The sequence below is a fragment of the Zychaea mexicana genome (genome assembly GCF_025766255.1).
Source record: "Zychaea mexicana strain RSA 1403 chromosome Unknown BDB00scaffold_6, whole genome shotgun sequence".
In the NCBI taxonomy this organism is placed as follows: domain Eukaryota; kingdom Fungi; phylum Mucoromycota; class Mucoromycetes; order Mucorales; family Lichtheimiaceae; genus Zychaea; species Zychaea mexicana.
In genome coordinates this window covers 526,405-553,521 of record NW_026516669.1, presented here as the reverse complement: position 1 = coordinate 553,521, position 27,117 = coordinate 526,405, and the positions used below count along the sequence as shown (strand labels likewise).

Here is a 27,117-nt window from a genome sequence, read left to right as displayed (position 1 = left end):
TCCAGAATGCAAACACTTTCTGCTCTGACTTATCAAAAACGTGTCGCACGAAAAGGTTCAGACACGATTGTCGTGAGATATCAAATGATGTTTTCTAGTCGAAAGAGAAATAAGGAGAAAGCACGAAAGTCAACGTTTCTTGAGCAACATGTAAAGTATTGAAAAGAGTCCATACGAAGATGGTCATCGCAGAAAAAGATGAAGGTGAATTGCCAGCTGAAGCAGTATTGTTGGCAGAATCATTGTCGACTTTCATAAATCAAGCCAGTGGCAGTACGAAGCGCTTACTGTAAGGTGATGACAGAAGAAAGTCAAAAGCTATCCATGAAAGCGAATTTGATCGCAGCCTTACCACAACCAAAGTCTGTTGGTTCAACATGTATGCATACCTCATCTTGTATACTTACTGGTATCTCTCACTGTTAGTCGTACAAGATATATTAGACTGCAGTTGAGATGAACCCTTCATATCACTGATCTACAGTTTTCGATCAGATTGTGTAAATATTACATACTGTTTGTCATCATCAATAGTTTTGCAGACTTTACTTTTACCATATGCCCTTATCATGCCTATTACGGCGTGCTGACCGACGATTTACTCCATTACAAACTAATTATGTTGATCCACTTTGTTGATCCATTGACTTAGGCTATTCATTTCCAACTTCCAAAAGGTAAACGTAGTTTAATCACTTCATCTTTCGACGAAGTATACCAGATTTCTATCTTGACTTATTGACGATTTATTTTTATATACAGCAAACAAAAGAAAAGAACAGAATAAAACTTAGACTTCTCAACAGAGGAAGTTTCTATGTACACGATATAACGAAAAACAACTGGCGGACGGAAACAGCAATCCGTGGACCTGCATGTACGCAAAAACAAAAACTTACTTTCTAGGATCAAGAAGTTCTTTCTTCGCAAAAGCATATAACGTAAGTAAGAAAAGAGTAGTCAATACTTGCCTAGATGTTGTTATTGTGGCCGCCAGCGGTAGAGAGGATGTTGTCTTGGCCATCGATCCATTGGCTAAAAACATCTTGTTCGATATCTAAAATATAAATGAAGGGTATCCGCCTAGGATCATGGTTCTTTTTTTCACATAGTGTAGAAGAGAAAAGAAAGCTTGGAACAAACACTCGCCTATTAAAGTCTTGTTCATAGTATGAGGGTCTACGGTGATTGCAGGTGGCGTTCTGTTGAGCTCTTCTTCCACTGAACCCGATTCAGATTCAAACGGTTCTGGAACTGAAAAAGCATGTTAAAACTTCAAGGCAAACTGGAAGCGAGCAAACGTGTGGGAATATCATTTACCCGTAATAAACGGTGAGAATTGCTGCTGCTGTTTTTGTTGTTGTTGTTGATGATGTAATCGTTGGTTTTCGGCAGTAACAGTAACTATTAACTGGTGCAGTAGCTGATTATGTTTTTCTAGATCAGTGCATCGTTGCTCAGCAACATCTGCACGTACACTTGTATTACGGTTGCTTTCCTATATGAACAAAATCTACATTAGAAGATCTGGAAAGCTAAAGTTGAAATCCCCTTGTATTTACCTGAAGCTCTTCTATAATATTTTCAAGACCCACAATAGTTTGCTCCAGTGTCTGTGTGTATTGCGATCGTCGTTCACGGAAGGCAGCTTGTGCTTGACGGTTTCGTACTTTTCGTTGTTCTTCGGTAAAGATACGGTGACGGCCGCCGTGAGGCCGCATTGTGGTAGCAGCATTATCTTTGTTATTGGTAGTAGATTTATTGGTAGTAGATGCAATACCGTTGGAGGCAAGTGTCGACGCTGTCATTTTGGTCACTTTTTATTTTTATATTGGAAGAAAACGTTTAGAAAGGAGAAGAAAAACAGGAGTTTACAATGCTGTGCACTATATAAAAGTCGTTTGATCTCTCCGCTTGGTGAGCTAATTGGGAAGGTCTCACAAATGGTTTACGAACGGAAAGAAGTACGTTCAGAGATACAGACTTTCACTTTGAATCGCTCGCTTCTTATCAGTAAATGAAAGAAATAAGAATGCGCAATATTTCACACGAACAAACGTAGATGCCGAAAACGTATAGCATCCAATCATAGCACACCCCTGATACGATACCTCGCGAATAAATAAGACGGTGGCACATACGAACGTCAGCGTCGTGGCCCTGGAAATCCAAGCATCTCTTTAGGTCACCGCACATACGACTTGCCATCAAGACTACAAGCTGCTACTGCAGTGATATTACCAAAAATAACATTTTGTACTACTTTAGCATCAGAAAACAAATACTACCAAATACAACTCGACAAAATAACGGGTAGATAAGGGGCGCGGGCAGAAGAATAACTGTACGTGGGTAAATGTGTACTCCTTCGAGAGCGATAGAGATGATTATTATTAGTTTTATGGCGATATTATGGGAGATATGAATATGTAAAAGTGAGTTCGTAACATTGTTATATATACTATATACTCAAAGCTGAAGATTGTCTGTGGACGATGCACCAAGGGTGATGTGGGAGGCAAGGCTACTTTCAACCAAAGTCTGTGAATAGTACCGTTTGTCATCATTTGGTTGCTCAAGATGCTGGACCTTATCACTGTCATATGCCACTTTCTTTTCTTCATCTTCGCTGGCCGGCATAATTGTTTCATCGTCATCAACCATCCGGCGTCTAACCCCAATCTTGTCCCGTAATGCATGAATGCCTTTCTGCAGGAAAAAACAAAGGATGACAAACACTGCAACTGCAATGTACCATATTGCAGCCGAGGGCCCTTGACTCCAATCAAGGAATGAATATACCCACCAGCTTTCACTATACCAAAATAGTCAGCATCATATTACGAGGCACACTAGCTCTTTTATGTCTGCAACCTACGTACCATGCGTAGATAATAAAGGCTAGCATCAAGTACACCAATACAAGACCAAAGACGAGTACTACCATCCGAGTGTGGAGAACCATACGCGTCATAATAACTTCGGTCATCATCATGAAAAAGGTTGCGGCATGAAGTGATGAAGCCATCCACCAATCCACTGGCGTTGCTTCTTTATCTAGTATCATTTCAAAGAGGGGTGAAGAAAGGAGGAGCAGGTTAGTAACATTTCTCTTCTTCGCAAAGCCCTACACTTTTGTAACTTGATCTTTTTTACATAAAAGATGCAGAGAAAAGAGTAATGCTTACTGCTGACAAGCACGCCTGATAATAGGGCCCAATATACCGTTGGTGTTAGAACGCTAAGTTGGGTGTAAAAGAAATAATCAGTTTTTTCAATATCGTTATTGACAAGGGTGAGGTGAGATACAGCGTCTATGCGCGATCACATTCTTCTAGACAATATGAAAAATGATTAAACTTTACTTGTATGTGACGACAGTGTGATATAAGAAAACATAAAGGTAATTCAGGATCGAAGATTGGTTCAAGAACGACGCTGGATGCATGGGCTGGCATCGTAGGTATTGGATATGATGGCAAAAGGTTGTCTACACGGTAAAATAGTAAAAGTAAAATAAGCAGGGTTCAGGTGTTAACAAGCCATTCTGTGAGGGGGCGCTATTAGGGGAGATATTTATTTTATACAGGGGAATCATGGTAGTTATAGAAAAATTGAGGAGTTCGACTATATGTGGATAGAGAACAAGTAGAGAGATAATCAAGTAGAGAGAGCATGAAAGGGGAAATAATAGGGTGCGAGCTTCTACTGCTATGGTAATGGTAAGAGTATGTCCACTGGACATTCAAGAAAAAAACCCAACGAGTGTATACTTACCACCAAATAGGCGTGAAGACCAACAAAGGTAAACCGGGTGAAATATGCGAAATAATGCTGGAATTCACCGGCTGCAATGGACGTGCCAATATCCGACCACATGACGATCGTCGAATAAAGCACCAGCGGAATCCGAAGCATAAATAGTGTTTTTGTTGACACAAAATACGATGTCACTGCTCGTTCTGGCTCAAATTGATCCAGTTTGAGCCATCGTATTATCTTTGATTCGGAGGAATCGACGCGTTCGTCTCTATATACAGACATCATGGTTGCTACTAGTTGGATTATTATTGATGCGTGTGCTGTGCGTGGTTGTCAAGCAAGGTATGGTTTTTTAATGGATCAAAATAACAAAAAGACAGTAAAGTAAAGAATAAAAAAAGAAGTGAGAGAGAAAGATGGTGTATGTGCATTTAGAACGGAGTAGGTTGTGTCAATGTGGTTTGTCAATGATAATCGCTGAAATTGTTACAGTGTGGAAGAGAGAACAAAAAAAGTTTAAGGAGGTGAGGGAGATACAGAGAAGATTGATAGAGAGCTTGAGAAGCAGAGGAAAGGAAGGTGGTCATGTCGTCGTCATAGTAAATTCGATGCATATTCTATGTTTAATCTAACTTGCTGCTGATGCTGCCGCTGTTGTCTGGGCGATTATTACTGCCATCGTTTTGATCATGGCGTTGTCTATTGCTACCGCTATTATTATTACGACTGTGTATCAATGGTCGTGTTGCGGAAGACGAAGAGACGCCACTACTATGAGAAGACGTGGATCCACTTTCTTCGTGATCGCTAGCGCCATCTAAATTATCCAGCAAAACGTGCTCGTCGCTCTCCCTGTTCGATTGCAGATGCTCCTCCATTGCGTGGTGCTCCACGTTGGTTGGATACTGCTGCTGCCTCTGCTCCTGATTATTACTTGTTGCAAAAATCTGTTGGCTTGACTGGGTGCGAGCAGCATTCTGACAAGCACGGCAACCATTAGCGACTACACCAATACGTTGACTATGTCTATTACGAATCGTAGGCAGTAATCCGTTCTTTCCAATCACAAGCATGACGCCAATAAACACCAGCCAAATCATCAGTATATTGAGTATAAGCGTTGGCCATACGCCACCATAAAAGTAGGACAATGCAACGGTTTCAGACGTACGCCACAACCAGAAAACGATTTCCAGTCCCTTGAACCATGGTCGTTCGTTCATTTGTCGCACTTGACGCCGCCCTTTCTCTGATCCAAGGCAATGGAGTTCAGCAGAGCTTGTGCACCGCCAGGCGAAAAAGCGATACAAAAGGCCCACATCCAGGTTGACCGCCATGACGGCAAATTTCCAAGTATCGGCCAGGGGGACCCACTCCTTTGCAAAAACGAGCCCCCATAAATAAAAGATGCCATACCGGTTATCGTCAGTGGATGCAGATGGGATAAACTCGGCCTTGAACCAGGGCATAGAAAGAAGCCATAACTGCATGGCAAATGTTGCGTACCAAATCAATGGTTGGTCTCGTGGTAACCTCAAAAATCGTAATGTCCAAAGTAATATTTGTCGCTGAGCAAATTGGAAGGGTCCGTTCGTAGGATATAAGTCAATTTGATGGATCGTAAGCAAAATACGGTCCTGCAAGGAGGTCGAAGATGATGGATAGGATAGATCGTCCACGCTCTTTCGAGCCAGATCATTGTAGATTTTGGGTCCCATTAGCGTGAAAAGCGAAAACATAATGGATAGTATAGTAAAGGCGCTTATCTATAAAAAAACAAGTTCAATACAATCAATGTTCGCAAAGTGTGATTTATATTGGTATAGTGTATGTAAGGGAACTAATAACGGATAAGCGACTTACTAGAGTAACCACATGATGTCCGATCAGCCATTCCCCAAAGCCTCCACCAATAGACAGGCGGACATCGTCCATACGGTAGTCCACTGATGACTCGCCTGTCAAATCAGTGGTTTTAGATGTCACTTCGATGCGCAGCGTGTGTTGGTTCCGGTCATCGAAGTCGTTTGGTTCCCAAGACGATACCCACAATGGAGTATCGGAGGTACCAACGAATTTGGCAGGGAATGGATGGTGCAAGCCATCCACTGTAATGCGAACGCGTAGCTGGGATGGTTCACTTTCTGAGAATACAAGGAATCGAATATGCGTGCTTCTGCGAGTTCGATAGTATGGTTCCTTCCCTCCCAGTACATAGCGCGAATCCTTGGGATTGGTGATCACGATGATAGGTGCTATTGGCACTTTTTCAGGCCAGCTCACTTTGTTGCCCTCTGATAATGCCGGGATACCGTTTTGAATCTTCGACAAAGGCAGCTCTGCGTCAACAAATGAGATAAGATCGTTGTCGATAGCGACAATCCGGAATGCACCGTGATCTTTCATGTCAGCCAGTTCGAGTTCGAGTGAATCGGTCCGTGCATTATAAGATTTTAAAACATCCCCCATCCCTAATATGAGCTTAATATATTAATAGAACTGCCTTTGGTATGCGTGAATCATATTTCTTGTCACAATTTTACCTGCTACTAGCCGGTGTAAATGGCCACAGAAATATACACTCATGTGCTGTGCCAGATCTTTGTATCGATAGCCGTGACTGGATTCACCAAATACCATGGTGGTAGTTGGATAATGCGAAAACTTGATATGCCATCCATTATTAGCGTTTCAACAAAAAAGAGATTGGTGTCTATCTAGCAGTTTCGCATACCACAAACGTGTGATTGTATCGTGTTGGTGTCATAATGGCGGAAGCGAGATGATCCATTGTTTTTGAGGTCAGATAACCAAAAAAGTTTAGAGGACGAGCAGGCCCTTTCTTTGGACTAGATTCAATCAAAGTTCACTAAGTTTCTTTTCATACAATCCTCCTTTTACCATGATACATACCTTGCATCTGCAACTACAAATTGATACTGGCCGAATGGTTTATCCACATGCCAGCTATAGACGCCTTGACCAACTTCGATCTGCTTGGCGCTCATGCCGTAAGTCCGATACAAATTCTGCTCGGATTGCCAAGACTCAATATTAAATGCGTCGTGGTTTCCACGCATATCGTACCACGGAATTCCACCTGCGCCCTGCTCCACCACTGCCTTGTACATTTCCCATTCTTCCGGGTATTGCTGGGTTTTTACAGCGTCTGAGGCCTTGGCATCCGTCAAATCACCAGTTACGACCACCAATTCAGGTCTAAATTTCATGTTAAAGCATATGTGCATATAAGCAACCATTGATCCTAGTCGTTCATTAATTCTGCTACTACCGCTTACTTGATATTGGGCAGTACAGAGTGCATAAATTGGAGAAAATGGTTGGTGTGGCCTTGAGCTTTGTACTTTGATAAGTGTAGGTCCGACACCTTTAGTTTCCGTAAGTTTAAAGTTGTTAGTGTTTTTATACAGTAAATGAGAGCAAGTTGTAAAAAGCAAGCAGGAATATGATTACAAGATTCCCGGGATCCAAACCTGTACGAAATAAAAAATGTTTGAGTTCTTGTCGTCTAGAACAGTTCGGTCATTTTCTTCTTCTTCGAATCGGTAGGCTGGAATTCGAGAATCAGGTGCTGTTGTTTCAGGTACAATGGGAGCGTCTTGGGTGGTTAATCCTCTTGATAACTCGGCGATCGATGATTGGTACACTTGGCCTGCTCGAAGCAGACTTAGCACCAATAACAAAATACAAGCCCAGGTTGATCGGGACAAGTTCATGAATGCGAGATCGAGCTACAGGAACAAAAAGAGGAATACTCGAGGGAAAAGGCTGGTGCTGGGTAACTATTTATGGACGCACTGTAGAGTATTTGAGTGTAATCCCGACTGTATCGCATCAATGCTTTGCCACTTTACGTGTGCCGTAATAATAGTTGTCAGTGTAACTTTCATGCGTCTAGAAGGCTAAAGGTTGCATGTAAATTTCGCTATTGTGACAAAAAAACCTCAAAGCATAGAAGGCTGAAGTTTATCACACTATAGCGTGGATAGGAAAAAAGTCCTCGTGTTTAGTAAGTGCCAATGCGTGTGATATTACAATTATTATAACAGCTATTGACCCATACGTACATACCATTACAGTACTACTCTTAAACTTCACAGGTTATAACTCATAGCAAGATCATGGCAAATAAAACCTTGATTCTTCTCCATTATCAAACATCTCAATATCCACCTAGTATTTAAGAACCACGAAGAGTAAGTCTTCGAGTATATGCTCTCAATTCAAGCGAAGCTGTGATGCATCTTCCTTAGTTCAAGGTCTTGAGCAAACCATATCTCAAGGTGAATAGATAAAGCTCGTTAACATCCCCAAATCCATTTCTCATCCACTATCTAGCAAATCACAGCCACCGCCTTCTTCTCCAACCATCCACTTCCTCTAATTCACCGTCCAGGGCAACGTCCTTCGCAGCCTGTTTGCAATATTTACAATCGCAAAAGTATGTTGCCTGTAAAGATTGATTTGAAACACTGAATATACAGTAGAAGCGCCACTACTCTCTTAAAAAGCTAAGCGTGAGGAAAGGGATAGAGCAAATCAAAGTGATATTGTTGTGTGGATATAGAGTGCGTTTTTGTTCACAGCAACTAAGCAAGGTCTTCATCGTCAAAGTCGTCATCGAATGCTATTCCACATGAAACGTTAAACAGAGTTGTTAAGGAAATACGAGTATAATGGTAAGCGCTAGCTGTAGAAAGGAGAGCGTTTCTTACCATTGAAGAATTTCTGGTGGATGACTTTCTCGGGTGGTGCAGCAGCAGCCATAGGCTCGCCCTTTTCGTCCAGAACGTCAGTATAAGAATAACGGAACGGATCCTGTCGGCCTCCTCGCATCATGGCCATACGACTGCGTTGATTATCGCCAAAGCCGAAACGTTCCGCAGCAATGCGTTCGGCAGATTCGTAATCGTCGTCGTCTTCTTCGGTGTTGTCTTCCACCATGGGATCGTCTTCGTCCATCATGTCTAATAGACCGATGTCTTTTATGAGTTTTTTGAATATGAGTTACAGCACATTTCTCAGATTGCAAACCTTCATTGGTCGGTTCCCACTTGGATTTGTCGCCTGGCCTCATGTTTTAAGCTTTGCAGAAGATAAAGAAAGCTCAGCTTCCACGAACGAAATTTTTGTACACGCCGCATTAATTCGGAAGACAAATCAGCTGTGGTAACGTATTCTCCTCTCTTGTAGCTCGCTACGACATATAGTCTACACAAGATTATAGTCTGTCTTTTATTAAACGGACACCAGAAGATACACCGTGTAGTGTTTGCTGAGAAAATCAGGTTTATCGGGAACAGCAGGCCGATTCACAACTTGGGGGATGCATGAAAAACAGTAAAACGGGGCGTTTCTGTAGGGCGTATACACGTGTCTGCTGTCGTATTGAGGGCGAAATCAGTCTGTAATACAAAGCGAATCGGTATCTTGCCATATCGTTTGCCCAAGAATATAATTCCCCGTATGTACCTCCGGATAAAAAGCAGGAGGCAGGAGTACATTGACAATAACAACAAATAAAATGCTCAACGTTTCTGTTTCGATCTAGTGGAACCTCCGGGGTTTATTTGACCGTTTCTAAAAATGGGTATGTTGCCTATTATATAATGGCGCGACATATTTCGTACGATGGTGACCGAAGTTTTATCCTGCTGTTAGATGTGCTGCAAGCTCAAGTATGAGCATCAGCCCGTGATGGACACATATACAGTCTCTAATAGTTAGCGCTGAAGACAGCTCACTGAAATAACGGACTTGTAAGTGACTATTGCCTTGCAACTGAAATAAACAGTGATAAGAATAAAGGAGGGGGGAACCAGTGGCAGATTGTCGCATGCGATGCTTCACAGAGTAATAGCGTGGAAAGAGCTCAGTTGCACTCCCACACTCGTTTTACAATTTGGTTATTTGCATCGGCATAAGTAACGTACTAATTGGACGACAGTAGTATATAGTGGATCTGCAATTTTCGACCAATTTCATTTGCTCGGAGGCATAACCATTTGCGACACAATGTGCGGAGAGACTGTCGCATTAACTAGGATCTCGCACGCGGTACTTTGAAAGGTGGTACAAGCTTAGGCAAGCAAAATGTCTGATAGGGCAGCAGTGCGAAAAGGAACCCGAAAGCGGCGGGTATAATCACCTGCAATGTCACGCTACTTTGGAAAAGCCATCGTATTCCGTAAGCCTCGTGTGTGTATGGCAAGAAGAACGCGGAAGAGGTGACCAACGTCAAATGTGGATAGCAACTAGACAAGGGGGAGGGGAGGGGAGGGAGGAGGGGGTATATTTCCCAAAAGGCCCAAACAACTCAGGCTTTTAAATACCCGTGAGTAAGCCGTGAGAGATAAACCTTGCCACTAATCATTGATCAGATAAAACAAATCCAGCAAGCCAGCCAGCCAGCCAGCCAACCCGGCCGCAACGGCAAAAAGACTGGGTTCCGCGGGAGTTGTCAGCCGTGCACCTGATTTTCAAAAGCGGCTTGGGTAAGAACATCGGCCGACGGGACGCGCTCAAACCTTTTTTCTTTTTTTTGCACTTAAAGTGGGGCAGACAGGTCAAACCTTGCTTCCCTTTCTTTCTCTACTTTTCTCACACTAAAAAAAAGAAGCAAAGATGCTGTCGGCCGCCACCCGTGTTGCAGTTAACCCAAGCCGTATGGCTTCGCGTGCTTTCGTCTCCACCTGGAGCAATGTCCCTCAAGGTAGATTTGCAGCAGCTGATCTCATTCTTCTGCTTGACAGTGGCGTCACTGTCTATCTTACAGCTGCGCGATCAGAAAAAGGAAGACACGAAGCTAAACCTTCCCACTTTTTACCTTCACCTTTTTTTTCCAGGTCCTCCCGACGCTATCTTGGGTGTAACCGAGGCTTTCAAGAAGGACACTGACCCAAGAAAAATGAACTTGGGTGTGGGCGCCTACCGTGACGATAACGGTAAGCCCTATGTCTTGTCCAGCGTCAAGAAGGTATGAATAGGCGAAAGTCGGACCGTGTCAAACTCTGGTCACAGTGTGCTTACATATGCTTATATGGGGTGTGAATATGCAATAGGCCGAACAAATCCTTTTGGACAAGGGTCTTGACAAGGAATACGCTGGCATTACCGGTTTGCCTGACTTCACCAAGTCTGCTGGCGAGCTTGCCTATGGCGAAAACAGCTCTTTGATCAAGGACAAGCGTGTATGTGTTTGGATAGCATAATCTGTAATCTTGATTAGTGGAGATCGTGTCACTAACTTTTTCTACGGGGTATTTTACGTGTGTACAGCTTGCCATCACCCAGAGCATTTCCGGTACTGGTGCCCTCCGTATTGGTGCTGCTTTCTTGAACGCCTTCTACCCCCACGCCAAGACCGTGTACGTTCCTAACCCCACCTGGGGTAACCACATCCCTATCATGAAGCACTCTGGTCTCGGCTTGGAGAAGTACACCTACTTTGACAAGGAGACCAACGGTCTCAACATTAGCGGCATGTTGGAAGACATCAAGGTGAGAGACTGTTGCATCTTGGAAACTCTAGCTGCTCATAGTAGTAACACGCTGGCTAAACAATTCAAATCGCTCTACAGGGTGCCCCCAAGAACTCGGTCTTCCTTCTCCACGCCTGTGCTCACAACCCCACAGGCGTCGATCCCACCCAGCAGCAATGGGACGAAATCTCGCAAGTCATCAAGGTAAAAAGAGCACAAACAGGGGTGATAATGACTCGATGAACGAGCTATACGAAAGGAGGAAGTTTTAGGATCGATCACCGTACAGAAGATCTGTAGAAAGTTATTAACTCGGGGTTGATTAATCGTTTCAGGAACGTGGCCACTTTGTCTTCTTTGACATGGCCTACCAAGGCTTCGCTTCGGGTGACTGCAACCGCGATGCTTATGCTTTGCGCAAGTTCGTCGACGAGGGCCACCCTCTCGTCCTTTCGCAATCGTTCGCAAAGAACATGGGTCTCTATGGCGAGCGTGTAGGCGCTTTCTCCGTTGCGTGCGCCGACGAAGCTGAAAAGGCACGTGTCGAGTCCCAGCTCAAGATCCTTATCCGTCCCATGTATTCCAACCCTCCCATCCACGGTGCCCGCCTTGTCAGCACTGTCCTCAACACCCCTGAGCTCAAGAGCGAATGGCTCGACGAAGTCAAGCTGATGGCTGACCGTATCATCACCATGAGGTAGGGTGCATTCTGTCACTAACTAGAAAGCACCGCGAAAACAAAAACTTTTTTGGGTAGGATGTGTCATATAGACTCACATGATAATTTTTTCAGAACCAAACTCCGCGGCCATTTGGAGAATGACTTTGGCTCCAAGAAGAACTGGGAGCACATCACCAACCAGGTGAGTTTAAGCTGACACATTCGCTGCTTACAAAACAAAAGATATACTGCAGGCGCATTCGTTGCGCATGCTATATTCGACCTATGCTTGATCACTAACAGCCACATTGCACTGTCTGCCTTTTAAAATTACAATAGATCGGCATGTTCTGCTTCTCCGGCTTGAGCCCCGAACAGGTTGACAAGATCAAGGATGACTGGCACGTCTACTTGACCCGTGACGGCCGTATCTCCATGGCCGGTATCTCCTCTGGCAACGTCAAATACCTTGCTGAGGCTATCCACAACGTCACCAAGGATTAAATAACTGCTTCATCATTTCCCTTCACCCGTTCATCGTCTCTTAATTCTTTTTCTCTCTTGTTCGTATCTTTCTTTTCCTCACAAACAACTTCTCTATCTCTCTGTTCCGCGTTTGCATGTACTATATTAGAAAAAATGCGTTTTGAATGAAATACCGTTCCTCTTCTTTATGTCACCATCGCAACTAATTGTGTGCCTGTGGTTACCTGGATACACAAATGGGTGGAGAAAATTTCACGTGGAGAACTCTTTTTGAACAAGCGCTGAGATCAGTGACATTTTTTATTCATGTGCCATCTTTCATCGTTTCTCCCCTTATTTTAAAACGGTCTTTGAGACGCAACAGCAATCTTTTCCATAACCTTAACATATCCAGGAAGTTCACTGTTAAGGAAGTTGCAAAGCATAATACTGCCGGCGATTGGTAAGGAACAACAAAACCGCCTATTTCTCAATTAGACTTCCCTCGCGAACTTACACTTTACGAACATCCAGGTAACGTAGATCTATTCTGAGAAAACATTATGATATCGAATGAACATGTGTATCATGCAACAAGTGATGCGCATCCGCACTAAACTGTGATAAATATGTCTTAGGTGGTAAAAAGGTCCTTTTAAAGGCATCTGGTACCGATGCAACCAAGAAGTTCGAGTCGTTCCATAATGCTTCCGTGCTTGAAAAGATTGCTGTGAACTATCTTATCGGTGAGGTTGGCTCTGGCGAATAAGAGGCTCGGCAGGAATAAGAAGAAAATGAAGACAAGCCTCCATTCACTGTTGGCGAAACATCCGGTGAGATGATATGGTGCCATTTGGTTGATCCCATGTGGTAAGTACCATGTTTCTATCAGTAATCGAACCTCGTGTTTATAATCAAACATGTTTTCCGGTTATTGTGGTCTTTATAGTACTCATTTAGGTATCAAAATTGGTACAGCCCTTACTATAACGATTCTCATCGTGCTGTCCGTAAGGCCGTGCGCAATTTTGTCGATTAAGAAAATCAATTCTTCTGTCACGAATGGGATGAAGCAAAAAAGCTTTCTCGTGATGCTTTTGTTAAGGCAGCCAAGGTCGGTATTCTAGGTGCTATTGCACACAACATTCCAAACGAGCTTTATCCCTATGAATTACCCGGTGGTGTTAAACCCAAGGACTGATCCTTTCCATCGCCTTATCGTCTTTGATGAGCTTTCTCGGTGTGGCTCTGGCGGTGTAAGTCGTCTAGCATTGTGATTACATGTGTACGTCAAACAGCCAAATATTGACCGGCTTTTTCCATAGGTGACCTGGGCTCTGTGCGGTGGTTTGGGTATTGGTTTGCCACCTGTCGTCAACATTGGCTCTGATTACTTGAAAAAGAAGGTAGTCAATAACTGTTTGGCTGGCACCAAGAACATTTGTTTGTGTGTCACAGAGCCCTCTGGCGGTTCTGGCGTGGCCAACTTGCAGACTGAAGCCAAGGGTATGGGTACAGTAATCACTTCATTTCAAACGGTGTAAAAAAGGTAAACAGCATGACTTTCCATATTGTTTGCTTCGTTGATAATGTACACAACGGAAGAGCAGATTCTCACAAAGATAATCATCATTTTCCACAGTGGATCACCAATGGTGTCTATGCAGATTACTTTACCGTTGCCTGCCGTACTGGTGAACCTAATTTCGACGGTATTTTGTTCTTGTCGGTTGAACGTAGCATGCCTGGTGTCACCGCCCGCCAATTAAACTGCTCTGATGTCTGGCCCTCTGGTACAGCCTATGTTACGTTTGAGGATGTCTAGGCTCCAAAGGAGAATTTGATCGGCAAACAAGATCGTGGATTTAAGTACATCATGTTGTAAATGAAATGTTTTAGAAGAGGATGCTTATGTATCAACAAGCGGCGACCGAGAATAGTGCGATAATTTTACTCTTTACTCTCATTATTTTATAGCAACTTCAACAGCGAGCGAATGGGAATCATTGTCCAGGCCAACCGTTTCGCCCGTGTTTGCATCGAAGAGTCCATGAAGGATGCAGCATCGCTCTTGAAGCAAGCTTCACCACATGAGTAGCATACAGTCGTGGTGGTCAAGGTGAAAAGATAGAACGACTATACCGTGAAGTCCGTGCATACGCTATTTCTGGCGGTTCTGAAGAAATCATGTTAGATTTAGGTGTACGACAGGTATGATTAGCTAAAAACGTTGTAATAATGCTCCTTCAATATACACACAAAGATGTATCTTTTACTTATTTTCTCTCGTCATACATATAGGCTACGAAAGTAGGTGCTTTTATGGGTGCCAAGTTTAAAGTATAAGCTAATCAGAATGCCACTGCGGATAGCGTGTCAATATAATTAGAATGTTGTAGTATCATATGTGTATAATAAAAACTGTTTGTTCTTTGCCATTTACTCCAAAATACACTGATTGATATTGTCACAGCCAGACACCGCATTTTGTTATCATATAGATGGAAATTGCTATACAAAAATTGGTGTCTGAAACGAAGTTTCGAAACAACTAAGAGTAATTTACAACATTAAACTGTAATCACAAGACTCGAAGGCGCAATACAGAACTTGCGAATGTCTTCCAAAAAGTGCAGTGGTGAAGACGCAATCTTAAGTATTATAAAAAGAGGAAGTACAACATCTGTTCAACACGCAGACATCCATCTATAAGGTGTACGTTCGGTACATAGTAGGAGTCATGTTTTATTACACTAAAGTAGTAAAAACTCTAATAGTATATTAGATTACGCAGTGTCTCCAGTAGTCTTCATGTATGCTGTGGGTGTTTGGTCCTAGATTACCACAAATCACAACTACTACGTGAGATAATGTCACTGGGGCCCACCAATATACGAGGTCGTCGAGATTTTGTACTATTCACGATTTTTATTGGACGAGCTGTCAACTCTCATTCTGATTGGCTACGATATGCTCGCCTTGCAACTCCTGCACCGAACCGTTGAAAAAGTTCTTTCAAGCAAACCTTGATATTTGCCCTGTCGACCAATGGCAACGACTGCGCAAAAGAAAACAGATCAGATCCTGAACAGTAGCAACGCACTACTCCAACGAAATACACTAAATACACTACTGAATCGTGCAATTAAATTTCGAAAATCACGTTATGTTGACGAGAAACTCGAACTGTTCAAACGAAAGTATGCACCGATCAACACCACCGATCGCAAGATCCAGTCTGAATTTGCGAACGATCCCGACACGGACCAGCTAGAACTAGTGGATGCTAATGGCTTTGAGCGACCCGAAAAGATGCTCTTTAGCAAAGACAAGCTCAATGTCAATTGGTCGTCCATTCGGGCAGTCGGTGCGGGTCTGACTGACGATCTGGGACGAATGTCTGCACTGAACGCTGTTCTTCAAGTGTTGACATATACACCCATTTTTGCAAACTACTTGTTTGCAAGGTACCATGGCAACAACTGTAAGTTGATTATTTTATATCGAAGGGTAGTAACCATTCTCGGAAAGCGAAAAGCCCGTAAATTGTGGGAACTGACAACATTTATCACTCTCCTAGGCATTATGCAAGATTACTGCTTTGTATGTGCATTAGAGGAGCATGTCTCGCAATGTTTTAAGCAAAACATAGGAGCTGTAAGCCCTCGCTATTTTGTTGGTCAATTGAAACGTAGGTTTTCCCTCATGGGGATGTCAACCGTATAAAATTGAGATGAAAGACTGATAGCATTCTTTATAGAAATGGAAAGTCAGACATCAAGCAATGCATATATGGTGTGGGAGTATATGATGAAACAAATCCAAAAATCACTACTTTCTGAAAAAAGGTGACTATTCTCATTTTCACTAAACGAAGAAGAACGCCTTTTCTCTGTAGGCAGTTCCATTAATATTTAATTCGATTAATCTAGCTCTCCTGATAAGCGGATACAGGAAACCACTGCATTACACCAAATGTTTGGTGGGTACATGCAAGATAAATATGTATGCGATGCCTGCAAGAAAGAAGCAAACACATATGAACCATTTTTAAACATCACCGGTGATATTACAAAGAGCAACACAATGGAAAAATGCCTGTCTCAAAGATTAAAAGAACATCAAGCAAATTTGCATCTTTGCCCAAGGTATCTATTAAGCATGGCAGCGTGAGCATGGCAACGTGCTGTTGGTTAAGTAAAACTGCTAACTCAACAAAATCATGATATTCTGTGAATAGCTGCGAGAGCGAAAGCTCGGGACGGAGGAAATTGTCAATGTACCGTACGCCTAAAGTGCTCACTATCCATTTAAACCGACTCGAGCATGGAAAAAAGAATGATAAAAACGTCAAATTCAGCGAAACATTTGATATTCAACGTTACATATCCGAAACCGAGAAAGAAAACGTCGAACACATATACCATCTCAATGCCATTATTGTCCACCAAGGGACTTCTTTATTGGGTGGTCATCATGTTGCTTACGTCAAAGCACCCAACGGACAGTGGCATTGCTTTGACGGCGATTCGGTAAGTTACATATGCGCCGGGGGATCAGTAGGGAAAAAAAGTGGCTGCTATTAATGGCAATTGTGGCTGTTTTTGTGATACAGGTTCAACAAGCTAGCGTCAAGCGGGTACTTGACCAGAAGCCTCACATGCTTTTCTATACCGCAGAGCCTCTCAAAAAGCAACAAAAGAGCAAGCAGCAGCAGCAGACCAAGTCAAAGAAGCAAATAACAAAGGGGTTGAAAGCCACCAAATTTGTAGCTGAGCCATTCGAAAGGCAAGCGGAAGAACAAGAGGTTATTGCACCGGAAACCGTGGATAATTCAGTAATCTCGGTTGGTGAAAACGGTGAAAAGAAGGAGGAGGAAGATGAATACGCCGATGACAAAGAAGACGATGGTGTGGATACTGTAGTAGCGAGACCAGTAGCTGACAATCCACGTGCTGTTATTGTGAGCCACGACGATAAAATGGATACCAAGAGAAGCAAACTGGACGCATTGATAGAACTCGAAGAATCGTCAGGATCTAGTGCACAAGCTAAGCAAATTTTACTTTCAAAATCACAGCATCCACAGTTCTCGGAAAACGTTGCACGTTGGGATGAAGAAGACACGGGTAGCGTGGTGAATGAAAAGGAGCGATTAAAGGCGCTTAAAAAGACCAAGGCAAAGCGGAAGCGGCTGGACGCGTATGACCAAGAATACGATCGTGGCAAGATCAAGAAGGTTAAGAAGAAAACTACCGAAAAATTCAACCAGCCCAATGTTTTCCAAATGGCAGCGGAACAAATGCAGAAGAAATAAAGAGTATTTTATTTATGTACGTCTGAGAATTTGTATATACTGTATACTATCTAAAAGACTGTTAATGCAAATGCTGCAATACCAGCAGCCGTACGAAACCTTTGGAGTTTGCTCCACTCTTCGATCAGAGACACAACCTGTTTCTTGTCGTGTGCGGGATCCTTGTTGAGTGCTTCCAAACGGTTGTTATTACGCATCATAAAAATTACAGTATACGGAAAGTTAACTAGCGACAAGATGCCACAGTAAAGCGCGCGATGACTCTTGGTTAGTTAGTACGTGTAAAAATGCGCAGTGGAAGAGGCGAATATGGACGAGACGGCAATCACGGATCCACTTTTGTAGGTGGTAACCCAGCTGACAACAGGGTTTCCCGCAACGCGTAATGTAAGTATCGAAATAGTGCTGATCGTCAACCCTAGACCCGCAAAAATGCCGTTTGCGACTGAGGCAACGGAGTGAACGTAATGTGGCACAACAGAAGACATGATGATAGCGCTAAATAATGTAAACGTGGAAGAGAAGTTCCAGGTTTTATGCAAGTGTACCAGCCTTTAATTATAAAATGTGTTACAAAAGGCTAATTCTCATGGGTGCCACCATGCATGCCGGTAACGGGTAAAGATCAATCCGATAGCCTTTCCCAGATTAAGCCAGCTCTCTTCTGGCGGCTCTGCTTTCCATGGAAGCATAATGATCGCAGGTCATATTTGTTGAAGTTACTACTTTACTAAACTGTACTAGCTTCTAGTATTGGGACTAGAGTACCAGCAATTGGCCCCTGGAATACGTGTTGGAAAGCAACCAAGAACAACCTCTATGACATATCGAGTAGTGCACTGTGTATTATCTGGCTTGCATAAACGTTTTCCAGCAGTAAGAGTGGGTGGCATCATCTGTGAAACAAATGACTTTTCAGTTCCAGCAGAAGAAAATTATATCCATCTTTCACACAATGTCAAGCGACGACAGATCAAAGGCATTAGAGTCTACAAAGGACTCTTTTCTCGCGTTAATTTCGAAACTTGACGATTCACAGCTCCATGAATTTGATTCGTTTGCCCGATCGGCACTAGGTACTTTTTTAGCTCAAATTACAAGAAAGAAAGTGGTTTCCAAGGCAACTGTTGACAGGTCATTGTTTACTGTTTGTAACAATATCAACAGAGGAATATCACCGACAATTACACAAAAGCCACGACGATGATTACGAAGACATTGAATATGAGAAGGACGATAATGGTCAATTCCAACCAGTAAACGATTACAAAATGCAGAAACTTGGCCGCATCGTCAAGGATCTACGATCGCGTGTTCCTATTTCAGCTGAAGCACCCGGCGAGAAAACCGTTATTCCAGATACTAAGGATGTACGCGAGTTTTGTCAGTAAATCAAATGGAAAAATATACTAACTATCGAGTGATGTTGGATTCAATATTATTAGTTTTCCGATTACACCGAGCAAAACACTGTACATGTTGATGGCTTTTTATTTACGGAAGACGATGTGGATGATCTTTGTGACAAAGGAAAGCTGTCGCGAAACTATTGCTTAGACTGCAAATCGAGAAATGTCAAGCCACTGAGTAAGTACTGCATAGTATCAACCTTAGGGAGGCAAAAAAAAGCTAATTTTCTCGCCAATATAGATTTTATCTCGCATTCAGCCTCTGTCATGCAGTTGCAGTTCTTATACCAGGTGGCACTTGCCAACAAAGTCAAGGATAAAGTGATTGTGGATATTGGATCTCGATTGGGTGCTGTGTTATACTCTGTAAGGTTATTTTTCAAACAAGAATGTGAGCCTAATACGAAAAACTGGTTGTAACGAATATGGATATGCAGGGCTACTTGTTCACTCAAGCACGTAAATTGATCGGCGTCGAGCTTAATGAGTGGTTTTGCAAGCTGCAGCAAGATATGGTTAAAAAGTACAAGATGGGTGATCGTATAGAGGTAATGAACAAATTACATAATACGCACAAGGGATGGGCATTTAACGTATATAACATAAAAATACCAGATCGTTTGCAAGGACATCCAACAAGTGCCTGAGCTTATAAACAAGCAAGCAGACGTGGTTATCATGAACAATGTCTTTCAATTCTTTAATGAACTGACAGTGCAACAGGAGATATGGAAGTTTATTCGAGCAGAAACGATGAAGCGGAAAGGACTGTTGTTGGTCACATTGCCATCTCTCCAGGAGCAGCTCAAGGAAGCCGGATTACCCGCTATCAAATTGATGCGTGGTTGGGTAAAGGAGGTCAAACTCGATTATGAAGGCCAGTGGTTCCAGGATGAGTTGAACGACGATGAATTAGATGAAATTAGTCAAGTACATATGTATAAAGTAATATAGAATGGGCGAGGATGATATGAAAGCTATGACAGTGTTAGCCTTTAAAAGAAGAAAGACACTTTTTATCAAGTTCTCGAGAAACACCTTGGACGAAAAAGTACCTTCTTTTTTTGTCATGTGAGTGATTCTAGCAGTTCTTAATGCTGTGGTTCTTGTGCATTATTTGTTGACAGTGTCGGTATACGTATATTACAAGGTCGGCAAGAATGACAATGCTTAACGGAAGAAGAGTTGCGTATCCGAGGAATCGAAGCGATGTTGAAATAATGTCCAGCATTCTCGAGAAGAAAAAGAGGAAGACAACTTCACTAGCCTGGCAACGACAGGGCAGGGATAAAAATTAGTAGCAGCAGACAGTTTCCTTCCTCCTTTTCTCTCCGCTGAATCTTCAAAATGAGTCAACAGCAACCAGAACAGGACATTTCCAGTTATCTGGCAGAAAGCACGTTGCGCATCAAGGATCTGCATGAAGCAGAAAAGGTACGCGTGTGCACGCTGATTTCATTGAAGGTCTATCAAATCGACCACTGATTATGATCGCGACGTTCCTGAATTTGCAGAAACTAGTGCTTTTGGTTGAAAGCGCTGGCGACGCTATGGCTATACTTTGCGACGATTCGCCTCAAGATCAGGATGCCGATCAGGTTGTTCGAAACGAGGTTGTTGCATTTCGAGAATTAGCAGCACGATACTTCACACTTGTTAACGTATGTTCACGACAGCGGCAGGAATAACACACAAACTGACAATTCATATCGAACTGACACACAAAATTATCTCTATTAATTACACTAATTACACAGGATATCCAACTGTCCTTGCGAAGCAACACACACTATCTACGAAAAAGTGGCAGTATTGCCATGAATGCGACAAGAAGTATTCCTTTCCGGGAATCTGTTTCTGGAGAGCAAAAGGAGTTAGAAGTGTGGACAGCAGCAGTAGAAATGATCCATCAACGCGTACAAGAGTTGAAGCGGATTGCTGAAGAACATCGCCGCAAATAAGATGCTTTCCTCATTTTATTGTGCATCGAGAAACTTTGCATCACTCAATTCATCCGGCATGTAGAATTGGTCTACTGGCTCATCGTAATCAGGATTGTATTTGTATCCATCCCCATACCCAATATCCTGGTTACATCAGCCACGATATTAGAAATCAATTGATCTTCATCATCACCACCTTTTCTCTTCTTCTTGATGTTTCCTCATTTACCTTCATTAGCTTAGTTGGTGCATTACGGATATGTAAAGGAACTGGATAGTTTGGCTGTTGTCGAACAGTCGCTTTTGCCTAATTGTATATATTAAATCAGCAACAATTTTTTATAAAAAGGAAACATCATCTATATCTGATATTACCGTACCATGTTGTATGCTTTGTAAGTCCTAACACTCTTTTTCGTTTCTGCTAAATAAGTCACCAGATGCGCTGTCGATCCACTGTATAGTTAGTATCAAAGTACAACTTAGTCACAGTAACATAATAAGTTGTCATTTACCCAAAATAGTATCGCATTCTGGCATTCCGATTTTTTCGCATGCTTGATATGCTGAAACAGCCTGTAAGCAAGTGTTAGAGTGAGCGAGTACCGAGACCAAGACATCCCTTCTTCAAATACGTTCAAGTATGAGTTTACCAATGGTAATGCTGCGTTGTCTGCTAATCCAATATCTTCACTTGCACATCGTACCAGCCGTCGAGCGACGTAAAGGGGATCTTCACCAGCTTCCAGCATCCGCGCTGTATGATAAATTTTAGACTGTGAGCAACAAATTTGATATTTATGTTTCCGTGTATTGCATAGCATGATATTACCTAACCAGTATAAAGCTGCATCTGCATCGCTGTATTAAACTTGTCAGCTACTATGACACAATCTCTTGCAGAAACCAATAGGCAAGACATACCTTCCACGAATACTTTTATGTAATGCACTAATTATATTATAGTGTTCCTCACCGTTTCGATCGTATAACAAATGTGATTTTTGAAATGCACCTAGATACATACTTTAATCAGTAAATAGCTTTGAAAATTATTTAGACCAGGATCCTTTCTCACCTTTAACTGTTTCTACCTGGAGTGGCGTCGATTTCGAAGGCAATATACTCAACGCAATTTCGAGCGTATTCAATGCATTTCGTGCTACATAATGTAAGGATCAATATACGCATTGATAACTCTGACAAAGTCGGTATGCATACCATCACCATCGCTGTATACTGCTAACATGGATAATGCCTTTGGCTCTTCTTCGTCTATCGCGTCGTTTCCATCTCTTGCTTCAATATTCCCATCACTTCGCCAGTGTTGTACCGCTCTCGACAAGATGCCGGTCAGATGCTCTTCACTCAACCGTTTTAACACAAAGACACGACACCGTGATAACAAGGCAGAATTGACTTTAAAACTGGATTGCGCAATCGTTAATAAATGAATGTCTTTCAGCTGCTAACAGTTACCAATAGCTGGATCAGTACCTCGGATTTTCTGTAGTAGCACCAATTAGATGGATGGTGCCTTGCTCAACGTATGGAAGAAACAGATCTTGTTGTGCTTTTGTAAATCTGGCATAAGACAAAAGTTGTTGATGTCAATTCCTGCCGATTTGCTAGCTAGGGGGAGCCATATAAGTACCTGTGAATCTCGTCTATGAAGATGATAGTTTTTTGTCCCGTTAAAGATAAGTGACCGCGTGCTTCTTCAAATGCTTTTTTCACATCTGCGGCTCCATGGCTGGTAGCGCTGAGCTCAATAAACCGAGATTTTGTCGTTTTCGAAATTATCCTTGCCACTGTGGTTTTACCACAGCCAGGTGGACCCCTTTGACATGATAGAGTTGGTGATGAGTACCGTTCACTGTTAGCAGAATTGAAGGACATACCAAAGAATCATAGACGGAATCCGATCTGACTGCATAAGCGCTCGTAAAACCCCTTTATCGCCAAGAAGTTCTTCTTGCCCGACAAACTCGGATAAGGACACTGGTCTCACTGCATAAATCATAAGTAACATATATATCTCGTGCCTGTATGCAGTGATGGCAGAAGAGAAAGAGGGAATATATACCTTTGGCAGCGAGCGGCATAGATTCCAGAGCAGCGTCTCTTCTGACTCGTTTTGGTGGTTCGGGACGGGTGCTCATCGCAGTCGTTGTAGGGCGTTTCAGTTCGTTACTGCGACTAGGCTGAGGCTGTATTTTGGGTTGTTGCGAGGGCTGTACAGTGCTGCCGGATGTATTATGCGTAGGTTCAGGTCGCTTGCTGAATAGGGGTGCCATTCTGGATGGCTAATTTGACAAGAGTGAGAATGGAAACAATAAGAGCAGGACTTAAGTCAGGCTTTATGCATGTGTACCTGGGAGGGACTTGTTCTAATATGTGCTGGTGATTTGCTTTCTGAAGACTTTTCAGACGGCTGAGCAAAATTCAGCCGAGATTGTTGTGTGGGAAGCCTGACTGGACTTCGTTCAGGACTAGAAGCTACTGGCGTTTTAGTTGGAGTGGCAGGCGTCGAAGTGGCAGCGGCTGCCTCTGTGGTGGTGGTGGTTGCTGTAGAAGGACAGTTTGCATCAATGTGAGCGTTGATTTCTCTAGAGGGAATTCTCTGTTTGCAAATAGGGCATTCGACTACAGCAAAATAATTAGAACGTTATTGCATGGACGTGTTGATCGCAAAACCAAGTTGTATGCCGTACCTTTATCTTCCATGATATTTCGGACCGTGTCAAGTGAGAGAAAAGCGTACGCGTTTCAAAAAAAAAACGCAAAAGTTCACGCGTTCTCCGACTTTAGGAAGGCGAACACTTGTCAACCTGAGAAACCCATATTTTTAGATAGTACATATACAAACAGAAATATCGTCATATCACACCAGCTTTTCTTCTGAAGGTCAGTAGAAGAGATATCAGTATTGCTTTCTTTCGTAAATATAGCACATGTATGATTCCTTGCCTATATACAAATAATAAATGCAGCAGACTGTTCCTGACGAGTGACGAACATTCCTGATCACTTTGGCATAGACAAATGGTACTACGCTAATATAAGCTTTCACTGTTCAAACGCTGCATATTATTTACAGTTTGTTTTTTTTATAATATCATAGCATTGATAAGCAAGAAGTTTACTTGGTGCGAAACGCTTCAGATACGCGGCTGCTATTCGGCTTGTCAAAGTATTCTACATATCGCTTAACTTCATAGTGTGACGAAGGCCATATTTTCAGTACATATGTCGACGTTTTTATTCACGAGGGTGTCTAATCAAAGGACAATGTTAGATATTTGATAAAGACAGTTTATTGAACTGATAGAAGCAATTTAACGATTCTCATCAACGCTTCAAATGATCGATGAATTAGCTAAGAAAAAGTAAAGCCAGATCATGGGCTCATCAGGGCAAAGACCTGAACACAGACATCCGGATATTCCCATCTTTGATACAGCAGCGAAAAGCGTGTAGTCAGTGGCATATAAGCAAATTCTGATGTAAGAAAGTAAAAGCAATATTTCAATTTGTCAGGTCCGAACAGCATGGGAAAAACACTTTCTTTCTAATACTTCATCCTTCAAAATGGTTGAGCCCCTCGTATCGTTGCCAACCTTTACTCAGTTATCCAAGACAGTGTGGAGGGTACTTGGTCTCAATCCCGGCAAATTCACGCTCCAAGGTAACGAATTCAATAGCATGCGAATCTTTGCTTTAGCAATTAGTAGCAATAAAGATTAACACCCTTTGCTGGGGCTGCCGATCTTCCAGGCACCAATACTTATTTGCTCGGCGCGGGAGCAAAGAAACTGCTTATCGACAGTGGCCAGGGAATTCCGGAATACATCCCGCTCCTACATGAATCCTTACAGAAGATATCGCCTGATGCTTATATTTCAGACATAATTATCACTCATAGTCACCCTGATCACTTTGGTGGCCTTAAAGATATCCTTGGCTCGTCATTGCTGAATAAGCATAAAAACGGTATCACTGTACATAAGTTTCCCGCACCCATCCTTAACCGCTACTCGGAGCATCAAAGTCTATTTCCGGAGGATGTCCCGTTTGAGCCATTGTCCAACGGGGAAGTGTTCAAGGCGGATTCGGTGACGTTGCGTGTCGTGCATACTCCGGGCCACACCAAGGATCATTGCACGTTTTTTCTCGAGGAAGAAAACAGCTTGTTTACCGCAGACTGTGTTTTGGGCCAAGGAACGCCTGTGTTTGAAGATTTGCATGAATATCTTCTCGGTCTACGCAAATTGGTCGAACTGAACCCTACAAGGTTATATCCAGGCCATGGGCCTGTGATCGAAGATGGTGTGGCCAAGCTTAAAGAATACATTAGCCATCGCGAGCTTCGGGAAAAGCAATTGGTGGATTTATTAACGTCACAAGAGGGAAAGCAATGGACGTCGATGGAAGTTACTACAATGCTGTACAAGGATTATCCAGAATCGTTACATTTGCCTGCTGCACGAGGCATCATGCTTATCCTACAAAAGCTGGAAAAGGAGGGCAAAGCGAAAATGGCAGAAGGACCAACAGAGGGCAAAAATGTCATGGACCTCATCAACAAGGAATGGAGTTGGATCGAAAGTAGCTTATAGTTATTCCTCTTCACCTTCCTCCTCGTCCTCTTCCTGTGATTCTCCGGAAAGCATGTTTACCATATTCTCGAGTTCAGTATTGTCTATAAGAATAATTTATATAAGTTCAGCCGCAAGAAAAAGATAATAACTGTTCGTCTTCTTTTCCTACCTGGATTTAGCTTATGTGCCGTTTTGAAAGATTCGACCGCTTCATCATACTTTTTGACAACTTCATCTTCATCGTCTAGAAGGTTCGATTGGTTCAATTGGAGCATTGCTAGCTATATATTTTGCGAGTAAGTATATAGAGGAAACCTTTTCAAGTTGCATTTTGACATACCAGTTCCCAGCCTCGGGGATATTCGTTCTTGTGTTCTTCCTTGTAGAACTTGTTTGCATCCAAAAGTAGCTTTTCACTTTCATTGCAAAGTTCCTGTATCTTTTGTCAGCACCACCTTCCCAAGTGTGCCCACATGTGTATGTATATACCGCTATTGTATTACCTTTTGAATCTCAACATCGTCAGCAAGAAGGTTTTGTTTGTGGATCAAAGTTGATGCCTTGAGAGCTAGCAGATCTGCATCCTTATGATACGAAAATTGTTGAATGGATCGCGTCAGGACATCTGCTATTGCTGAAACATGATCGAGGTGCTGGGGATGATCCAAAAGTTGTGCGTAGGAATGAAGATCATGCAGGGCGAATCGTGCTTCTTTCGAGGGCAAATCATTCGGTGACGCGAGAGCCTAAAATTGCATGAATTAAAATGGTGTCAATAGCAACCGAGTTTTCCATGCCAGCGTATTTCCGTGTATTTTTCTTTTTCATCTACCTTTTCAGTAGCATTCACTGCTTCTTTGTATAGGTTGATTTCTTCTCGTTTAAGTGAATATTTTCTGAGCTGCTCTTCAGAAGGAGCATCCTCTTCGAGTTCTTCCAATAGCTCTTCGAAACCGCCATTAAGACGCTTGCGGATAAGGATGAGCAATCCTGTCGCAGCCTTTGCCATGGTAAGCCAATGTTCGCTTGTCATAGCCGATGCATCCTTTTTTACAATTCCTCGAAATATATCCAGCGCTTCTCGTAAGCTTTCTTCCACGTCGATTGCTCGTCCAAGTTCAACCAGACACGTCGCGTATCCAGCACGATCTTCTGGTTCGATTTTTTCAAACTGTTCTAGCGCCATGTCAAAGAGTCTACGAACAATCTCGCTTTTTTGATCTGTATCCGCTTCCGTCACTGCCATGGACAAAAGATCGTGGGCTGAGGGTTTAGACGTTTGATCGTTGCCGTCTTTGTCTTTGTGAACGAATGAGATTTCGATTTCGCCAACATCGCAGCCTTCGCATTCAGGATCGTTGCAATCTGAGACATGACCCTCCTTTTGTGTGGATCGTATCCGTTTCGTATTAATTGAAGTTTCTGCGTCTTCTTCAGCTAGGCGTTTCGACATTGTG

The 27,117-nt window shown here is 42.7% G+C and overlaps 12 protein-coding genes across 12 annotated transcripts; 6 read left to right on the top strand and 6 right to left on the bottom strand.

Annotated features, from left to right (window-relative positions):
* Window positions 1–689: 689 nt before the first annotated feature.
* Window positions 690–1,843, bottom strand: BDB00DRAFT_801534 (uncharacterized protein). Its single transcript, XM_053121873.1, has 3 exons — window positions 1,563–1,843; window positions 1,321–1,498; window positions 690–1,254 (listed from the first exon to the last, which is right to left on the bottom strand). The coding sequence occupies exons 1-3, from the start codon at window positions 1,806–1,808 to the stop codon at window positions 1,058–1,060; spliced, it is 621 nt and encodes a 206-aa protein (XP_052984455.1). The 5' UTR covers window positions 1,809–1,843; the 3' UTR covers window positions 690–1,057.
* Window positions 1,844–2,245: 402 nt separating this feature from the next.
* On the bottom strand, window positions 2,246–4,419 carry BDB00DRAFT_502929 (uncharacterized protein). Its single transcript, XM_053117628.1, has 5 exons — window positions 3,778–4,419; window positions 3,366–3,490; window positions 3,189–3,241; window positions 2,883–3,057; window positions 2,246–2,815 (listed from the first exon to the last, which is right to left on the bottom strand). The coding sequence occupies exons 1-5, from the start codon at window positions 4,045–4,047 to the stop codon at window positions 2,470–2,472; spliced, it is 969 nt and encodes a 322-aa protein (XP_052984454.1). The 5' UTR covers window positions 4,048–4,419; the 3' UTR covers window positions 2,246–2,469.
* A 1,086-nt stretch (window positions 4,420–5,505) lies between these two features.
* Window positions 5,506–7,881, bottom strand: BDB00DRAFT_801522 (Metallo-dependent phosphatase-like protein). The gene is made up of 6 exons (XM_053121872.1): window positions 7,257–7,881; window positions 7,062–7,150; window positions 6,676–6,981; window positions 6,497–6,611; window positions 6,306–6,426; window positions 5,506–6,233 (listed from the first exon to the last, which is right to left on the bottom strand). Exons 1-6 carry the CDS (start codon window positions 7,497–7,499, stop codon window positions 5,575–5,577), a joined length of 1,533 nt encoding a protein of 510 aa, XP_052984453.1. The 5' UTR covers window positions 7,500–7,881; the 3' UTR covers window positions 5,506–5,574.
* Window positions 7,882–10,206: 2,325 nt separating this feature from the next.
* Window positions 10,207–12,538, top strand: BDB00DRAFT_502730 (aspartate aminotransferase). The gene is made up of 8 exons (XM_053117627.1): window positions 10,207–10,495; window positions 10,629–10,759; window positions 10,845–10,973; window positions 11,062–11,283; window positions 11,364–11,468; window positions 11,600–11,961; window positions 12,058–12,127; window positions 12,265–12,538. Exons 1-8 carry the CDS (start codon window positions 10,408–10,410, stop codon window positions 12,427–12,429), a joined length of 1,272 nt encoding a protein of 423 aa, XP_052984452.1. The 5' UTR covers window positions 10,207–10,407; the 3' UTR covers window positions 12,430–12,538.
* Window positions 12,539–12,953: 415 nt separating this feature from the next.
* BDB00DRAFT_881391 (acyl-CoA dehydrogenase/oxidase) lies at window positions 12,954–14,215 on the top strand (the record flags this gene model as incomplete). Its single annotated transcript, XM_053128074.1, is given in 8 exon segments — window positions 12,954–12,987; window positions 13,029–13,141; window positions 13,196–13,260; window positions 13,351–13,400; window positions 13,431–13,504; window positions 13,518–13,646; window positions 13,716–13,907; window positions 14,033–14,215. 8 exon segments carry the CDS (start codon window positions 12,954–12,956, stop codon window positions 14,213–14,215), a joined length of 840 nt encoding a protein of 279 aa, XP_052984451.1.
* A 1,095-nt stretch (window positions 14,216–15,310) lies between these two features.
* On the top strand, window positions 15,311–17,759 carry BDB00DRAFT_801508 (uncharacterized protein). The gene is made up of 6 exons (XM_053121871.1): window positions 15,311–15,874; window positions 15,971–16,081; window positions 16,151–16,238; window positions 16,323–16,538; window positions 16,631–16,922; window positions 17,006–17,759. Exons 1-6 carry the CDS (start codon window positions 15,439–15,441, stop codon window positions 17,705–17,707), a joined length of 1,845 nt encoding a protein of 614 aa, XP_052984450.1. The 5' UTR covers window positions 15,311–15,438; the 3' UTR covers window positions 17,708–17,759.
* A 124-nt stretch (window positions 17,760–17,883) lies between these two features.
* Window positions 17,884–18,364, bottom strand: BDB00DRAFT_801507 (uncharacterized protein). The gene has a single exon (XM_053121870.1). The coding sequence runs from the start codon at window positions 18,193–18,195 to the stop codon at window positions 17,980–17,982; it is 216 nt and encodes a 71-aa protein (XP_052984449.1). The 5' UTR covers window positions 18,196–18,364; the 3' UTR covers window positions 17,884–17,979.
* Window positions 18,365–18,662: 298 nt separating this feature from the next.
* Window positions 18,663–20,070, top strand: BDB00DRAFT_755319 (uncharacterized protein; the record flags this gene model as incomplete). Its single annotated transcript, XM_053118830.1, has 6 exons — window positions 18,663–18,783; window positions 18,875–18,963; window positions 19,153–19,294; window positions 19,358–19,482; window positions 19,554–19,664; window positions 19,732–20,070. 6 exons carry the CDS (start codon window positions 18,663–18,665, stop codon window positions 20,068–20,070), a joined length of 927 nt encoding a protein of 308 aa, XP_052984448.1.
* Window positions 20,071–20,463: 393 nt separating this feature from the next.
* Window positions 20,464–21,077, top strand: BDB00DRAFT_784246 (uncharacterized protein; the record flags this gene model as incomplete). The annotated part of the gene is made up of 3 exons (XM_053120447.1): window positions 20,464–20,550; window positions 20,631–20,777; window positions 20,874–21,077. The coding sequence occupies 3 exons, from the start codon at window positions 20,464–20,466 to the stop codon at window positions 21,075–21,077; spliced, it is 438 nt and encodes a 145-aa protein (XP_052984447.1).
* Window positions 20,629–23,456, bottom strand: BDB00DRAFT_801499 (DNA polymerase III, clamp loader complex, gamma/delta/delta subunit). The gene is made up of 14 exons (XM_053121869.1): window positions 23,146–23,456; window positions 22,961–23,069; window positions 22,714–22,899; window positions 22,557–22,643; window positions 22,281–22,486; window positions 22,138–22,221; window positions 21,984–22,074; window positions 21,892–21,920; window positions 21,713–21,816; window positions 21,575–21,635; window positions 21,440–21,504; window positions 21,289–21,366; window positions 20,875–21,203; window positions 20,629–20,778 (listed from the first exon to the last, which is right to left on the bottom strand). The coding sequence occupies exons 1-13, from the start codon at window positions 23,354–23,356 to the stop codon at window positions 21,093–21,095; spliced, it is 1,422 nt and encodes a 473-aa protein (XP_052984446.1). The 5' UTR covers window positions 23,357–23,456; the 3' UTR covers window positions 20,629–20,778; window positions 20,875–21,092.
* Window positions 23,457–24,373: 917 nt separating this feature from the next.
* BDB00DRAFT_502507 (beta-lactamase-like protein) lies at window positions 24,374–26,107 on the top strand. Its single transcript, XM_053117626.1, has 3 exons — window positions 24,374–24,747; window positions 24,837–25,749; window positions 25,840–26,107. Exons 1-2 carry the CDS (start codon window positions 24,651–24,653, stop codon window positions 25,676–25,678), a joined length of 939 nt encoding a protein of 312 aa, XP_052984445.1. The 5' UTR covers window positions 24,374–24,650; the 3' UTR covers window positions 25,679–25,749; window positions 25,840–26,107.
* BDB00DRAFT_784243 (uncharacterized protein) lies at window positions 25,679–27,113 on the bottom strand (the record flags this gene model as incomplete). The annotated part of the gene is made up of 5 exons (XM_053120446.1): window positions 25,679–25,761; window positions 25,830–25,941; window positions 26,001–26,093; window positions 26,164–26,406; window positions 26,493–27,113. 5 exons carry the CDS (start codon window positions 27,111–27,113, stop codon window positions 25,679–25,681), a joined length of 1,152 nt encoding a protein of 383 aa, XP_052984444.1.
* Window positions 27,114–27,117: the final 4 nt, after the last annotated feature.

What these genes read in the sequence shown, in the direction of transcription:
- BDB00DRAFT_801534 (XM_053121873.1), bottom strand. Translation starts at nt 1,808, where the DNA reads ATGACAGCGTCGACACTTGCCTCCAACGGTATTGCATCTACTACCAAT. An exon ending in ATATTATAGAAGAGCTTCAG is followed by an intron (nt 1,499 to 1,562) that starts GTAAATACAAGG and finishes TTGTTCATATAG; the next exon opens with GAAAGCAACCGTAATACAAG. An exon ending in ATTCTCACCGTTTATTACGG is followed by an intron (nt 1,255 to 1,320) that starts GTAAATGATATT and finishes ATGCTTTTTCAG; the next exon opens with TTCCAGAACCGTTTGAATCT.
- BDB00DRAFT_502929 (XM_053117628.1), bottom strand. Translation starts at nt 4,047, where the DNA reads ATGATGTCTGTATATAGAGACGAACGCGTCGATTCCTCCGAATCAAAG. An exon ending in GTCTTCACGCCTATTTGGTG is followed by an intron (nt 3,491 to 3,777) that starts GTAAGTATACAC and finishes TTTACCGTGTAG; the next exon opens with ACAACCTTTTGCCATCATAT. An exon ending in CACACTGTCGTCACATACAA is followed by an intron (nt 3,242 to 3,365) that starts GTAAAGTTTAAT and finishes CACCCAACTTAG; the next exon opens with CGTTCTAACACCAACGGTAT.
- BDB00DRAFT_801522 (XM_053121872.1), bottom strand. Translation starts at nt 7,499, where the DNA reads ATGAACTTGTCCCGATCAACCTGGGCTTGTATTTTGTTATTGGTGCTA. An exon ending in ACATTTTTTATTTCGTACAG is followed by an intron (nt 7,151 to 7,256) that starts GTTTGGATCCCG and finishes CGGAAACTAAAG; the next exon opens with GTGTCGGACCTACACTTATC. An exon ending in TCTGTACTGCCCAATATCAA is followed by an intron (nt 6,982 to 7,061) that starts GTAAGCGGTAGT and finishes CATGAAATTTAG; the next exon opens with ACCTGAATTGGTGGTCGTAA.
- BDB00DRAFT_502730 (XM_053117627.1), top strand. Translation starts at nt 10,408, where the DNA reads ATGCTGTCGGCCGCCACCCGTGTTGCAGTTAACCCAAGCCGTATGGCT. An exon ending in CTGGAGCAATGTCCCTCAAG is followed by an intron (nt 10,496 to 10,628) that starts GTAGATTTGCAG and finishes TTTTTTTTCCAG; the next exon opens with GTCCTCCCGACGCTATCTTG. An exon ending in CTTTGATCAAGGACAAGCGT is followed by an intron (nt 10,974 to 11,061) that starts GTATGTGTTTGG and finishes ACGTGTGTACAG; the next exon opens with CTTGCCATCACCCAGAGCAT.
- BDB00DRAFT_801508 (XM_053121871.1), top strand. Translation starts at nt 15,439, where the DNA reads ATGGCAACGACTGCGCAAAAGAAAACAGATCAGATCCTGAACAGTAGC. An exon ending in TTTTGTTGGTCAATTGAAAC is followed by an intron (nt 16,082 to 16,150) that starts GTAGGTTTTCCC and finishes CATTCTTTATAG; the next exon opens with AAATGGAAAGTCAGACATCA. An exon ending in AATTTGCATCTTTGCCCAAG is followed by an intron (nt 16,539 to 16,630) that starts GTATCTATTAAG and finishes TTCTGTGAATAG; the next exon opens with CTGCGAGAGCGAAAGCTCGG.
- BDB00DRAFT_801507 (XM_053121870.1), bottom strand. Translation starts at nt 18,195, where the DNA reads ATGTCTTCTGTTGTGCCACATTACGTTCACTCCGTTGCCTCAGTCGCA.
- BDB00DRAFT_801499 (XM_053121869.1), bottom strand. Translation starts at nt 23,356, where the DNA reads ATGGCACCCCTATTCAGCAAGCGACCTGAACCTACGCATAATACATCC. An exon ending in CCAGGTAGAAACAGTTAAAG is followed by an intron (nt 22,075 to 22,137) that starts GTGAGAAAGGAT and finishes GTATGTATCTAG; the next exon opens with GTGCATTTCAAAAATCACAT. An exon ending in CACCAACTAAGCTAATGAAG is followed by an intron (nt 21,204 to 21,288) that starts GTAAATGAGGAA and finishes TGATGTAACCAG; the next exon opens with GATATTGGGTATGGGGATGG.
- BDB00DRAFT_502507 (XM_053117626.1), top strand. Translation starts at nt 24,651, where the DNA reads ATGGTTGAGCCCCTCGTATCGTTGCCAACCTTTACTCAGTTATCCAAG. An exon ending in CGGCAAATTCACGCTCCAAG is followed by an intron (nt 24,748 to 24,836) that starts GTAACGAATTCA and finishes CCGATCTTCCAG; the next exon opens with GCACCAATACTTATTTGCTC.